At 33.5% G+C, this 14,503-nt stretch overlaps 1 protein-coding gene across 1 annotated transcript in view; it reads right to left on the bottom strand.

Moving 5' to 3' along the window:
• The window catches only part of stai (stathmin), a 44,475-nt gene extending 30,558 nt beyond the window's left edge, over positions 1–13,917 (bottom strand). Inside the window, exon 1 of the mRNA XM_089708757.1 lies at positions 13,611–13,917. Within this exon, the coding sequence (XP_089564883.1) occupies positions 13,611–13,629 (19 nt within the window). The 5' untranslated portion in view covers positions 13,630–13,917. The remainder of the gene's footprint in view (positions 1–13,610) is intronic.
• Between the last annotated feature and the right edge of the window lie 586 nt (positions 13,918–14,503).

Raw genomic sequence — 14,503 nt, 5'->3', positions numbered from 1 at the left:
TAGCTTGGTACTTGAACACAGGTACACAGGTAGGTAGGTGGTTAATGTTTTGGATTCACAATCCCAGAATTTTTTTATAAAATATAAATCACTACACAATGTCTTAAACAACACTATTTTATTATCCGTTTGCTAGTGCATTAACCTTTAGCAATGAGGAATCGTCCTGCCCACAATTAATCATCGGTTGACATTAACGACACCGATACCCCTTGTGACCGCTGGAATAATTTGCTTATATCTGGACACCTAGGTTTCCAATTTAAAATTCAAATAATAACAGTCTAGACACTAGTCAGTTAGAGCTTTTGTTTATTCACTTTAATAAATAATATGTATAAACAGTAATCATCCACATAATTGTTTTAATGGAAGCAAGTGCGCTAATTAGTCACGCAAATTCTACTCGACCGATAACGTTCATAAGATAGATATTGTATTACCTTATTGGATCTGCACTAATAATCATTTATTTAAACCGTATCATATTTACAAAGAAAGTGGACATCTTTTTGTTTGTTTAGTTTCAATCTAGGTGGTTTCGTATAGCTAGACAAATAAAGACAAAACCACAACAATCTCTTTTCCACTTGTTCTATAATAAATAGTTGCACCAGTTCAAAAAGTGTTTCGCAAATCGAATGATTCAACTGCTATAAATTGGCCAATCATACTAACAATCTTCGAAATAATCTGTGAATTACGTTGTTAACAAGCAATTGTTTTGTCCGTTAGTAATTATTAACGTATTATTAACGATTGGCGAACTTTGGTTCTCTATAGCGAACCGAAAATACCGTTTGTCGCTGAAAATACGCAGACAAAAACAATACAAGAGTCAAGAAACCGGAGACACGCTTTTTGTTATGACTGTTTTGCGCAAACCGATCGATCTATTCTGATTCTAATATCGCATTTTGTTCTTTAATTCTTGTCTCTCAGGACAGCTTCATGCTTATTACTTATTTAAAAGAAAAATTGCAATAATGAAACGAGTAAAAAATGGTCAGACTGGCAAAATAATTGAAAAGTATTGGTTTGAATAAGTAATCACTATTATATGTACCTTTTTAAAAGTAATACGCCTGTTCATCGCATGTTATAATTTTTTTCTTAATGTTTTGCTGATAAACATGCAAACTTTTAAATAGTTAAATCAGCAACTGCGCAGTTCGATAATACAATATCTAATCTCAAAGGGAACCGGTCCACTATTTCATTAAGTCGGCCTCAGCAGTCGTAATCAAGTTAGTGAAACGGGAGGGTAGGAACAGACTACAGACAGCGCTACCATAACTATGTCCCTAGCGATCAACTTAAAGTTGTTAAGCGTTTTTGCATAATAGCTTATAGGTCAGTTAAATAAGGAATAACATCCATATTTTGCGGTTGCAACCATAAACATGGAATACTCGACACATTTTAAGGCAGATGTGTTGAGCACCTTGTGAATAAACGCTGTCTGAATTTACATTGGAAAGCCGTAATTCTTGACATTATATCAAGCCGAGAAAACTATCACCTTTGGTAACAAAGTTGCTGTCCTTCATTACATTTTCGTCTCCCTGACGAAGGTGACAATTGCTTCTCTGATCCAGAAGTGTTTTAACGTTCGTAAAATACATTTGCTCATTAGTGCGGTGAAATTTTAACCTTCAACAGAAATATTAGTCAAAACGCTTATAATTTCCCCGTTGCACGATTATAACACATTCCAGATTTTAATCAACTGATCGCGAATAGCTTTGCACACCGTCACTTCGTTAGTGCGCCTTTCAGGGCCTCATTATAAATGCTCAAAGCAACTGAGGTGACAAGCTTTGCAGCACTAAATCCGCAGTTACATGAATTTATTCCAAGTACCATTTTTAACGGCCTAAATACGATTTCAGTTTTGAACTCGATAGACTTGGTCTTTGGCGTCTATCGGACAAATTATTCGAAAAATTTTGGAAAATAAGTGACAAAGCACATTAAACTGGCATAGATTTAAAGCAAAGAGTATGAATAACGAAATTACTGTCCCAACGTTCTAGATAAATCAATAAACACTAGAAACATCGAATAACCTATTCTAATTAGACTCGACCCTTCTCCAAATATTTGACCTTACTTATCTTACAAACAAGTTAATCTTTTCAAAGTGTTCTTTCATAGTTTATTTATAAATTCAATTTAGCGAATGTCTTTATTTTGAAATGAAACAGCCAACGATACTTAGTTACCGTCTCTTTCAGGGGTTCATTACGAATGCTCAAAGCTGGTTGCGACACACTGTCGTCTGTATTCTGAGCTGTATTTACGCATGATGCTAGTTTACTTTGGCCACAGAATAGACGTGAATCAAGTTGTGTTTGTGGCTAATGACGCTTTGACTCGTGCTAGTCACATACTTATTATTAATTTGATGCCTTATATTCTGACATAACATTCTCAAGATTAGGAGAACTGTTTATAATCTGTAATATTTTTATATATTATACCAGTAAAATCAAACAATTTTAATAATAACTGTTTAAGAATAGTAGACGGAAAGGTCAGTAACTATAGGTGCTCCTACATAAACCAATTTGAAATAAAATTAGCCACATTTAAACGTGTACGCATCATCTAATTTCAAATCCATAATGTTACATCGAACTATGAGTCAATGCGAATTTCTCCTTTATCTAAACCGTAATCCTACAGACAAGGCCATCGTACACAATTACAACGATGTGCATGTGTTCGGCGGTAGCGGCACACCGCAAAACTGTGCAGGTTTAATGACCCCGAGCTTATTTGCAACTACGCTGTTTCGATCAAAACGTGAATAGATGGTACGACCGTTTCGAGTTAACAGCAGCGTCAACTGCTGCAATTTTAGTTATACATTTATTTTTGTGCGTGCTATTTTTTTGGCTACAAAAAGTCCATTGATTTCAACTTAAATGCATTTTGATAATACAGGATACAATTCATAAATTAGTCATTTGTTTGACATCATCAGCTATTATGGATACTTATTAATTGTTATTGTAAATATTGACTCAGAATAAATATCGAATCTGTTGTCGATTAAACAACAACTTGCTTCACACAATCACTGAACCATAAAGCAAAACTGTAATAGACGGAAAACAAAAACCTAGTTACATCTTATGAAAAATCAAGTTTCATTTTGGTTGGAAAAGACCGTTTTTACTTTTTACACTCGTCGCCATAATGCCGTCAAACGAGATCTCGGACGAGCTGAAAGCACTCTCCCAAACATTGCCCGCGACAAGTGCACAGTTAAATAGCAAGTTTTTGCTTTTAAACTTATTTGCCACCTTGGCTTCCGCACTTGGCTTGATTAAAATTTACAACTTAGCAAGAATTTTCGGGGTAAAATTAATTTAATGCAGAATTATGAGTTTGTCCAAATAAATAAAGAATGATGTTTGTTAAATGCACGAGTAATCTTACTAAGTATTTACGGGTAAAATCTTTGATACTTAGGTATTATCTTTCTAATTTAACCTTTTCAAATAGTGGTAGATAATTGAATATGGACTATGGTGTTTATCATTTCCGTTGGTTTAAAAATATTGTTAAAGATTACTAAAAAATATTAAATTTACAATATGAATAACAGCAGATTTGATAATCGATGATGAAAAAACAAGACTTTATCACCATACTTTGATAGCTTTATGATCGATATAAAAACAAGTATTTCTCCAATACAACTTCTTGTTTCTGCACAATGCACTGAAAGCTATTCAGACAGCATGCGTAGGCTTGACCTGCCTGTCTCTCCTTTTATGGTCAGAGACAGTGCGACAGTAATTATCAAATTAAACAAGTACGCGAAAACAATTGGGTTAACACATGATGAAAGCAGTGTAGGAGGACATGATCGGTCATTCTGGACCATTAGAAACCTCTTAGGACTTGAACTATATGAGTCATTTGGCAAACAATTGAATTCAAAATCTATGTTGAAGTTTTGGTCAAGTTTCAAGTTCAATAAGACCAACATTTTTATTTAGCAAATAGGCTATAGAAAGTTAATGGTGTAAATTGTAAAATGTAATAGATTTGATATTTATATAGTAATAAAATTTAAGTGGAGTGTCGATTAAAATATTTTTATGGTTTTTGTAGGGTACTTTAAACTGCAATTACCACCATAATAATTTTGGGGCAACTGCTATCTGTCATCATAAAAACATTCACTTTTATTTGAAACTAGCGGTCCGCCCCGGCTTCGCCCGTGGTACATATTTACGTTTTCTCTACGTAAAAACCATCCTCGTACTTCAAGGAATATAATAAAAAAAGAATTATCGAAATCGGTTCAGCCGTTCTCGAGTTATGCGCTTACCAACACATTTTGCGATTCATTTTTATATATAAAAAGAAGAAGAAGAAGAATGTCCATTACATTAAAAACATTTTTCACATGGTATCGATCGCTGTAATTATCTTTTTCTTTCACTAAGATACGGAACATCTGTATACCGTATAACATATAAAATCCAGTTTCAGATTCGAAAGAGATGGGAATAAGAAAAAACTGTCGAAATAACATAGAAGTGTTAAATATCTAACAGTGTAAAAATAGCATATAGAAGTTATCAAACTACTCATTCATTTTAAAATTAAAGAGCAATGCACATGTGCATGAACTCCATTAATGACCTACTATCCCTGATGAGTTTCATCACGTTAATGGATGTAAAAGTTACAGTCAATATTTCATCTTTTAATTACAATATAAACTGGAATACCTTTTTTACGCGGATGAAAACGAACAATGCTTAATATTTTCAGTGTATAGGACTGCTATTGTGATAGTAATGAGCGTCGGTGGGGTGGGGTCGGACAACGGGTGTTTCACAAACATACGAATCGTTCCATACGCTTTTCACGACTTCATTACTCGAAAACCCTGAATGTGACTCATCGGAGGACGATTCTTAAAGTATTTTTAATACGCTATACTTACACAGAACTTGCTGGGTAATGAGTTGTTTTATTTCAAATAATCTAATAAAAGATGGCAGATAGTAGCTTAATTTGGGTTGCATATCAAGAGTTAAAATAGTTTTTAAGTAAGATCATCGTCTGTATCCAAGTACAAAATTTAGGAAAAACATTCCCTTTCTACCTCTCATTCGTAAGTAAACACCCCTAAAGAAAACCAGCAGCGAACGAACCTAATGTCTCTCATTTCAACCCTTTATTTTTATCGAAGAAAAATATTGCCATGGTTTAACTGTTTTAATACAATTGAGGCGATGCAATTTCTCCGGTTAATTGGGCCGTCTGAAGCGTAACTTCGTTGGTTTTCAAATCGTTCAAGAAATCCGAGGTCTTATTATTGCTTTTCCCGACAATTACTCCAGGGTTTTCTTTAGCGACTCTTTATTTAAACGAACAAGATTAGTCCGAACTAAGGAAAGAACTTTAATTGACTGTTAAAGCATAAGTCTGTCTAGCGTTTAGAAATACTATCCACCGTATAATTTAAGCCGAGCTGAGCCCATAAGTTGTTGTCGCATACATAGTTGCTTAAGACTTAATGATCGTAACTTTTACACTTTAAAAAATAGATAGTTTACATTCAAACATTTTTAAAGTGATAGACTCAGAATAACACACGAAAACATCCCATGAAGTACATAAAGCACAGGACAATCGACACGAAAAATCAATAAATACTGAATCTGGTACATTTCGCTCGCTTCTGTCTCGATATCAAGGCATGCTCTAAGCAAATCCTGTACTATGTAAATACAATACAGACACCCCGGCATTAGAATAACACAATGTTCATCGGACAATATTATTCCAGCAGTGGAGATAGAATCCACTCCCTCTAGCATAAATAGACAGTGCCAATGATCAAATTGAAGTTAAAACTTAAAACAGTAACATCAAAATGTGTTAAAGTTGCAGATTTTAAAACCTTACTATTTAATTGTAAAATATTAAAAGAAATGATGATGTAATTCGAGGTCAAGACAGAATATTTAGGAAATTTTAATACTTAGGTACCTGATACTATAAAATTTATTAAAACAATCATTAGCTGCCTATTTGATTCTTATTGGGTTCGGTTATCGGACCGGTCAATTATGGATGTTCTTTTTTAGCCTCCTCAAGATGAACAGACTTTTCCAAATATTCCAGAAAATTCTATAGTTTTAAAAGATTCCACCAACATAGCGGTTTCAATAGCGCGTGGAAATAAAAGCTTCGTCGCGGGTCATTGCTCACGGACAATGAATTAATTTAGCGCATTTAGTAACTCTAGTCTATGAAATATAGTTGCATTTATTTTTTGTTTATTGGTGATGGTACCGTGGTAGGTGGTAGCATTTATGATTAGGAATCTTCTTTAAGCTTCAAAAACGACAAAGATCGAACTAAATTTTCGATGTCATAAAGGTGTTTAAATTTATAGTATTGTAAATTTTGTGCATAAAAGAATCAACGTTAGAAATTAATTGACTTGTTGATAATCTCCACCGGAGGCAAATGTTTGTTTCAATAACATTTGAATATCATAAATTCCTATTCCAAGTTTTTAACCTTTATATGGAATGCAACAAAACAAATTCGAACCATAAGTTACCTAAAACATAAACAGACTATAAACGTTTACATTTTCAAATTCAAGGGCACCAACCGCCGTATTCCTTAAAAGGTAAACATTTCAAATATAGAACGTTGCTGTGAGCGCGGAAGAGATGCGCGTGAGTCACTGTCCTTGTTTTCAACCGATCCTTATAACAGATTACCGATTTACGTACCTACTACATACTTGATGTAACGGAATTTTAAATGCATACTAAATGAAGATAAAAACTAAATGGTCACGACTTTATATCGGGCAAGAGAGCAATTTTAAGAGATCTTTTGTTGTACTAACCTAGCTCGATTCCAGCAAAAACTGCTTCGAATAATAGTGCTAGTTATAATAATATAATTTGTATCTAGAGAGATACATTATGCGTAAGATTTACATCAAGCGCCGTGTATGGCACTACGGGAAGATACCTATCACACAGAAGATTTGAAAGTACCCTTAAACCACCTTATACATATGCGTTTCTTTCTATACCAGTGATTTAATCTTGATTTGATCTTGGTCTATGTTTGGATGTTTATCATTCAGTACAAAACGCTCAGAAAATTTTTGGATTAAATATTACTATTTTTCAACAAAGGTGCTCTTTAATCCCGAAAGAAAGCTTTTTTACCATATATTCAGTAATTTATTATTCATAATTTTCTACGTTAACATGTCGAGCAAAATTTATGAGATAGGAACATACTAGTTAAATTCAGAAAATAAGATCAATTTGAATTTTTAATTGTTTTTTTTTTGAGAAAAATGTTACCAAACGAAAACAGGAACAGGATCAAGTACCTAGGTTACTTTTATTATTGTGAGAAAGTCACCGAGAATCTAGCTTTTATAATAACTTATCAATAAGGAATTTAAACAAAGCTTCCGTAACAAGGCAAATTAAACTACTCAAGATAATCGGGTCGTTAAGGCGTTACCCGGCAATTTCGACTATGTTCAACCTCTATAAAGTCTGGTACAACATAAAGCTTACTATGCAGTACTGGTATGAGAGCCAAGTGAACAACGTCAAATGGGGGAACAAGCTATCTGAGCCGTATAAGCTGCAGTGTGGTGTTAGACAGGGTGGACTGACCTCCCCAAAGCTCTTCAATTTGTATATGAATGAGCTGATTGCGGAGCTAAGCAGTAAACCAGTGGGTTGTTGGGTAGATGGTGTTAGTGTAAATAATATCAGCTACGCCGACGATATGGTGTTGCTGGGTCCTTCTGCTGGTTCTATACGGGAGCTGCTACTTTGTTGCGAGAAATATGCGGCTAGGCATGGACTCATATACAATGTGGCTAAATGTGAATACCTTATATTTAAAGCTCCTCGTAAATGCGTCAAATATGAACCCGTAATTACCCTAAATGGGAAAATACTAAAGAGGGTGTCGCAATTTAAATATCTCGGGCACTATGTTACTGAGGACCAACAAGATCAGTTAGACATTGAGCGAGAACGTAGAGCGCTGGCGGCGCGCTGTAATATGCTTGCTCACAGATTTGCTCGCTGTAGTGAGGAGGCTAAAATATCTTTATTTAAGGGGGCGCATAAAGCAAAATAACCAATCTTCTATTAGATGATACGTGTAATATGCAAGACCAAATCTAAAAAATAAAATATATATCAAACTAGATGATATGTTCAACGATTCTGTTTAATCAAAAACATAAAATATTAAAATTGACTCGATAAAAAAATATCACCAAGTTAGCTCTAATTTTCACACTTTTACGTTTTCTACTTGACATGGTAATACTTATTATGATTTTTTTTTCATAAACAATTATATTAAAACATTTGCAAGATATTTGTCAGAGCATTTTGTGTAATTACTTTTAGTTTTGGTTTTATCTGCGATAAACCACTTTTGGCGCTCTTTTTTTCTCGAGATAAACGTTTGATTTTGTCACGATAAAAGTGGTTTATCGCAGATAAAACCAAAACTAAAAGTAATTACACAAAATGCTCTGACAAATATCTTGCAAATGTTTTAATATAATTGTTTATGAAAAAAAAATCATAATAAGTATTACCATGTCAAGTAGAAAACGTAAAAGTGTGAAAATTAGAGCTAACTTGGTGATTTTTTTTTATCGAGTCAATTTTAATATTTTATGTTTTTGATTAAACAGAATCGTTGAACATATCATCTAGTTTGATATATATTTTATTTTTTAGATTTGGTCTTGCATATTACACGTATCATCTAATAGAAGATTGGTTATTTTGCTTTATGCGCCCCCTTAAGGCGTATTCCCAACTCTCTACACGGGCAGTCTGTGGTGCAACTATACAGATAAAGCTCTTAGGGCTATTAGAGTGCAATATAATAATGGATTTAGAATGCTGTTGCGTCTGCCGCGATATTGCTCAGCTTCGAATATGTTCGCTCAAGCGCAAACTGACAGCTTTTCCGCGCTCCTTAGAAAAAAGACTGCATCTTTGCTAAAAAGACTTCGTGGCAGCAGCAACAGCATTCTGAAAGTGTTGTGCGACAAGGTGGATTCGCCAATATTAGAACATTTCCGTGAAATTCTAATATATCATGAGTAGTATTATGTTTTTAATTTTTTTATGTTCTTGATGTTAATGAAAAAAAAAAATATATTTTATCTAATAAAAATTAATATAATTCATAATAAGTACTGACATATTAACTAGAATAAAATTTGTATTGTTACTAACCTAGGATAAGAATTTTGTTACTAACAAGTGGACCAAGGATGTTCAATAAATAAATGAATTATTATTATAAAGCACAATACCGAAAAAAATATATAAAATAGGATGGTCATTGATCTTTAATTGCTCGCGAGGAATTTTTTCCAAAGTTAATAGATTTCTAGAAAAAAAATGTGCCGTGGTCATCGATTTTTCCGCAAATACTCTATAAACTTCGTAACCTGCTGACTTAGAGCTCTGAAAATTTTATGTTTAATAAATTATCAGTTACACAACAGTCCCTGACGAGGATATTTTGTTTCACTGATTAGTATCTTTTTAAATACAAAATGCGAGGAAAAAAGAAGGTGCAGCGGGAGAGATTTGAGATCCGTCAAGTATGGTCAAGGTTATTAGCGCATGTAAAAGCCTTAAAGGAACAAAGAAAAGTGAAGGCAATAGTGTAGATAAAGAGTCGAGTGTGGGCAGATGACACACTCGCAAAACACAAATTATTAGTCATTGCGTTTAAATTAAAGAAACCCGTTTAACCGTCGTAACGGCAAAATTAACTATGCGTTTTATGAGTAAGTATTGGCGGTTTATGTAGACGGATTGGAAGATAAGAATCAATGTTTTCTTGTTCACGCGGAGAATATTTGGACATTGTTTTTCAGATTTAAAACTCGATTTGACAAAAAATAGACGTGGTCGGACAGAGTACATATGGCCAGGGGTTCAATTTCTTAGATTTTATCAATGTTATAGTTAGGTAGTTACAATGTGTAACTTTTCTTAAAAATTCAAATAATTGAATAATTGGAGATAGGTATCTATCTTTGTCTTAATTTGGTAGGTACCTACGTTACTCGTCTTTCCTCATCTATTCAATACAAATTGATATTGAATTTTTATAGGAATGTACCTACTTATATGTTTTATCTTTATAAAAATTCAAATTCCTATCAGCTTTGGAAGTGGAAAGGTTACAATTTTGTCGTGGATAAAAAACATAATGGGGCGAAATTGGGGATTTTTTTAATTTGCGCAGACTTGAAATTTCGTAAAACACACTGTATCGTTATAAAGCCTTCTTTCTTTTTTGAAACTTCTTTATCGGGGTTGGACAAAAATTTAGTGTAAGTAACATTTTTGCGTTACGCCGTACGCGTGACATTTTTGCGTTACGCCATACTCGTGACATTTTTAAGGTCATAAAGAAGTTTCACTTCTTACGTGTGTACTCTAGTACACGCATACATTTTTTTACTAAACGTACCTAGGTGAAAGCCAAAACATAAGTATCAATTGAATCCTTTGTAACTTACCTACCTAGGTATTATAGTAGGTATATTGAAACCGCTTATAGGCGGCGTGTTGTAAATGCCATTATCCCATAATGACACAATGATTATGTTTAGTTCATCCCCTAGTTTGCGTTTGCGATAACCACATAGGAAATCCTGTCGGATTAAAATCATGGCTATGTACCTAAACTTACAAGTTACAACCCCCTAGGTAGGTATAGAATGTAGACTATATGGATGAATGGAATATTAAATAACATTTACGAGTAAGAAGGTTACCTATACAGTTTTCAAATTTATTCCCTATGCGAGCGAACCAAAGGCTGAAAGTACCTAGTGGAGTAAAAAAACGATTATTTACTTACCTAGGTACCTAGGTACTCAAATAAATTCTACTAGTTCTAAAATAAATTTTGGAATATTTGCTTGTTTTAATTTTAGGCTGCATATTACATTCGATGTCCCCGAATTTCACTATTTTGTGCTGTTTAATCGATAGCTGGTAGTGGATTTTCTTAACAAACTGCTTTTCTTTTCCATCAAAAATGCGTAGTTTTTGTGAAAATCGAAATTGAAAATGATATTTTTTTAGGTTATTTTTGTACTAAAAACGCAACTTAAAGTAAAATCTTAAGCCATTATAGTATCAAAATGTCTAATTATCACACTCACACGCATTATTTTTAAATATATTTACGTACCTATTACTTTATTTACATATTACAATTTATTTTGTTAAAATAGTATTTTAACAATTTAGTATAGCCAAAAATCGTTCCATATATTTTTGTATTCACAACAAGCCACAGATAACACAGATTAGTTAATATGACGCAGATCACAGATTAGCAATACAAATATACTAGCTTATCATAGAGTATAAATGATACATTTTAATTTTTAATGTTTTTTTATAGCTCACTTGCTTCAGTTTTTAAAATCGATTAACTTTTACTTTTAGTATTCAAATAGGTAGCGAGGAGCGAAGCGACGAGCGTGTTAGGTTAACTGTTGAACTGCCGCACGAGCCGAGCGAGCGAAGCGAGCGTGCCGCGGCAGCGGCCGGCGAGTGCCAGAAGCGACTTTAGGGCGATTCCCACTCAAACAAAAAAAAACTACGTAGGTTTAAACAACCTGTTTGTATTTTATTTATGTATCGTAAAATTGTTATTATCAAATGCTATCTAAATTAAAATTACGAAGTGTCTAGTCGTCCGCTAAACGGATGAATAAAATAAATTAGTCGTCCGATTACCGGATGAATAAAATAATTTAATCGTCCGATTACCGGATGAATAAAATAATTTAATCGTCCGATTATTCGGATTACTAGATAACCTTTTAACACTAAAGCTAGTTGGGTTGGACTAAAGCAAAGGGGGCTCAGGACTTAGAAAATTTTTGATGGAGTTGGTGTCATTATAACACCTATTTATTATTGTTTTATCGTAAAGATTATAAGCATGTTTTATAGGAACAACTTTTCTCTAAAATCAAAAATGGCCGAGATATTCGCCCTCAATTCGTTAGGTTAGGTTTAGGTTAGGTTAGCCTTTGGGTTAGGTTAGGTTAGGTTTCTTAAAAAAAAAAACTACACAGAAATAGGAGCCCCGCGAAGCGGGGCTCCGTCGACGCGCAAAAAAAAATCAAGTTTAGGTTAGGTTAGCCGTTAGGTGAGGTTAGGTTAGGTTTCTTAAAAAAAAAATACACAGAAATAGGAGCCCCGCTAAGCGGGGCTCCGTCGACGCGCAAAAAAAAATCAAGTTTAGGTTAGGTTAGGTTAGGTTTCTTAAAAAAAAAACTACACAGAAATAGGAGCCCCGCGAAGCGGGGCTCCGTCGACGCGCAAAAAAAAATCAAGTTTAGGTTAGGTTAGCCGTTAGGTTAGGTTAGGTTTCTTAAAAAAAAATACACAGAAATAGGAGCCCCAAGAAGCAGGGCTCCGTCGAAGCGCAAAAAAAAATCAAGTTTAGGTTAGGTTAGGTTAGGTTTCTTAAAAAAAAAACTACACAGAAATAGGAGCCCCGCTAAGCGGGGCTCCGTCGACGCGCAAAAAAAATAAAATACCTCCTCCCCCCTCTCCTCCCCCCACAAAAAACCTATAATACGTGCGGCAGTTCTCTAAAGAATTATCGGACGATTAAATTATTTTATTCATCCGGTAATCGGACAACTAATTTATTTTATTCATCCGTTTAACAGACGACTAGCGCTGTCCTTAAAATTATTTTTGACAAATTCATTTTAAAAATCACTTTCGAATTATATTTATTATCTACAATTGTGAACGCGTCATTTAACATTTATTATCTATAATGGCATGTCGTAAATACGTGGTAAATACAAACTTACATATTTTTTCAGGTAATATAATTTAAGAAATTGTTATAAATAAATTAATAATACGGCATTATATTTAAAAATATTGCCTGTGTGCGAGATTACTAGAAGTTTTAATACGACAATGGTATAAAAGTGTCGTTTTTAGTACAATAATAACCTTAAAAATAATAATTTTCATTTTCGATTTTCACAAAAACTACGCATTTTTGTTGGAAAAGAAAAGCAGTTTGTTAAGAAAATCCACTACCAGCTATCGATTAAACAGCAAAAAATAATGAAATTCGGGGACATCGAATCAAATATTTAACCTAATTTTATTCTATCCAGAGCGATAATAATTGAATATCCTCGCTCTGGATCAAATCGAAAATTCTTTGAGTACCTAAAAAAATATTTATCTACCTACCTACTCCCGAAGGTGTACGTAAGAAAATCCGAAAAGGCATATAATTTGAAAATATCAAATAAAATTAGGTAACGTACCTACCTATCGATTAAATAAAATTAGAATGAACTGAAGGAATACAAAAGTATTTGATAAATTACGTATTATTGTAAGTATAATATTTGTATGAGAAAAAATAATTCATAAATTTTTTTTCTATAAAAATACCTTAATTTCCCATGGTTGTACTTTCAGACACAGTTATATTATGATAATAAAAATAAAATATAATCAGTCACTTACATTTTGTTTCAACTTCCATGATTTCGGCTAACGGCAAGGAATCACAAAAACAGGAATCAAAATAAGTAGATCCTTTGTGCGTGCGCCTATCACTGACGCTGAACAAATTCTAGTAACAACTTAAGATGAAGCAAGTTTTTAAATATATAACTCCTTTACCCGTTAAACAGTTATGAACCGAATTTGAATCGATGAGAGACAGGATATGAGGTACTGAAATACCTTCTTGCAGATTGAAAACGAAAACAATGTTTAGTATTTGACGGTATTTGATTGCAGTTTCCTGACATCTATTGACATAACGGATGAATGCACTCACGCGATTGGCTACAATCAAATTTGCCGCTGAATTTCCTTTTTTCATCGACCCATGATCTAGGAAGCTGCATCCACAGGCTGCATCCAAGGCCATAGACACTAGGATTAGTATCAAAATATGATTTTACGATTTGTTTCTATTTCCATAATATTTTCATTGTTATTATTATTTGAGGTAATTCTGATAAAAAACATTATGAATTACAAGGAAATAAACCTTCAACAATATTTTTTCATAAAGGCGCCATCTATTGTTCGTCACTGTAACTACAAAGACACCTGCGGATAGCAATTTTGCATCCGGCCGGCGCGGCGGCATAATTTAAATTTTAAAATATTTGTGGTAAGACTTTGGTAAGATTACATCCACAATTACATATTATATAAATTCTGTAATTATGTAAAATCTATAATTACATCGATAGATTATTAAAAAACCAGCTGTTAGTCTGTTTTTTATTATTTAATATGAAATATCCTAGTGGACGCAAATAACTAAGTAAAAATCATTAAAATCCGTTAATAGCCAGTCTGAAAGTAAAGTGGTCTACTTAATTTTGGGTGTAACCTGTGGT

Source organism: Colias philodice, chromosome 2 (assembly GCF_061535455.1).
Source record: "Colias philodice isolate Cphi_HAF_F1 chromosome 2, ilColPhil1 Martin Lab GWU primary, whole genome shotgun sequence".
In the NCBI taxonomy this organism is placed as follows: Eukaryota; Metazoa; Arthropoda; class Insecta; order Lepidoptera; family Pieridae; genus Colias; species Colias philodice.
Note: the sequence above shows the minus strand (reverse complement) of the source record. Positions and strands in the feature narration are given on the sequence as shown.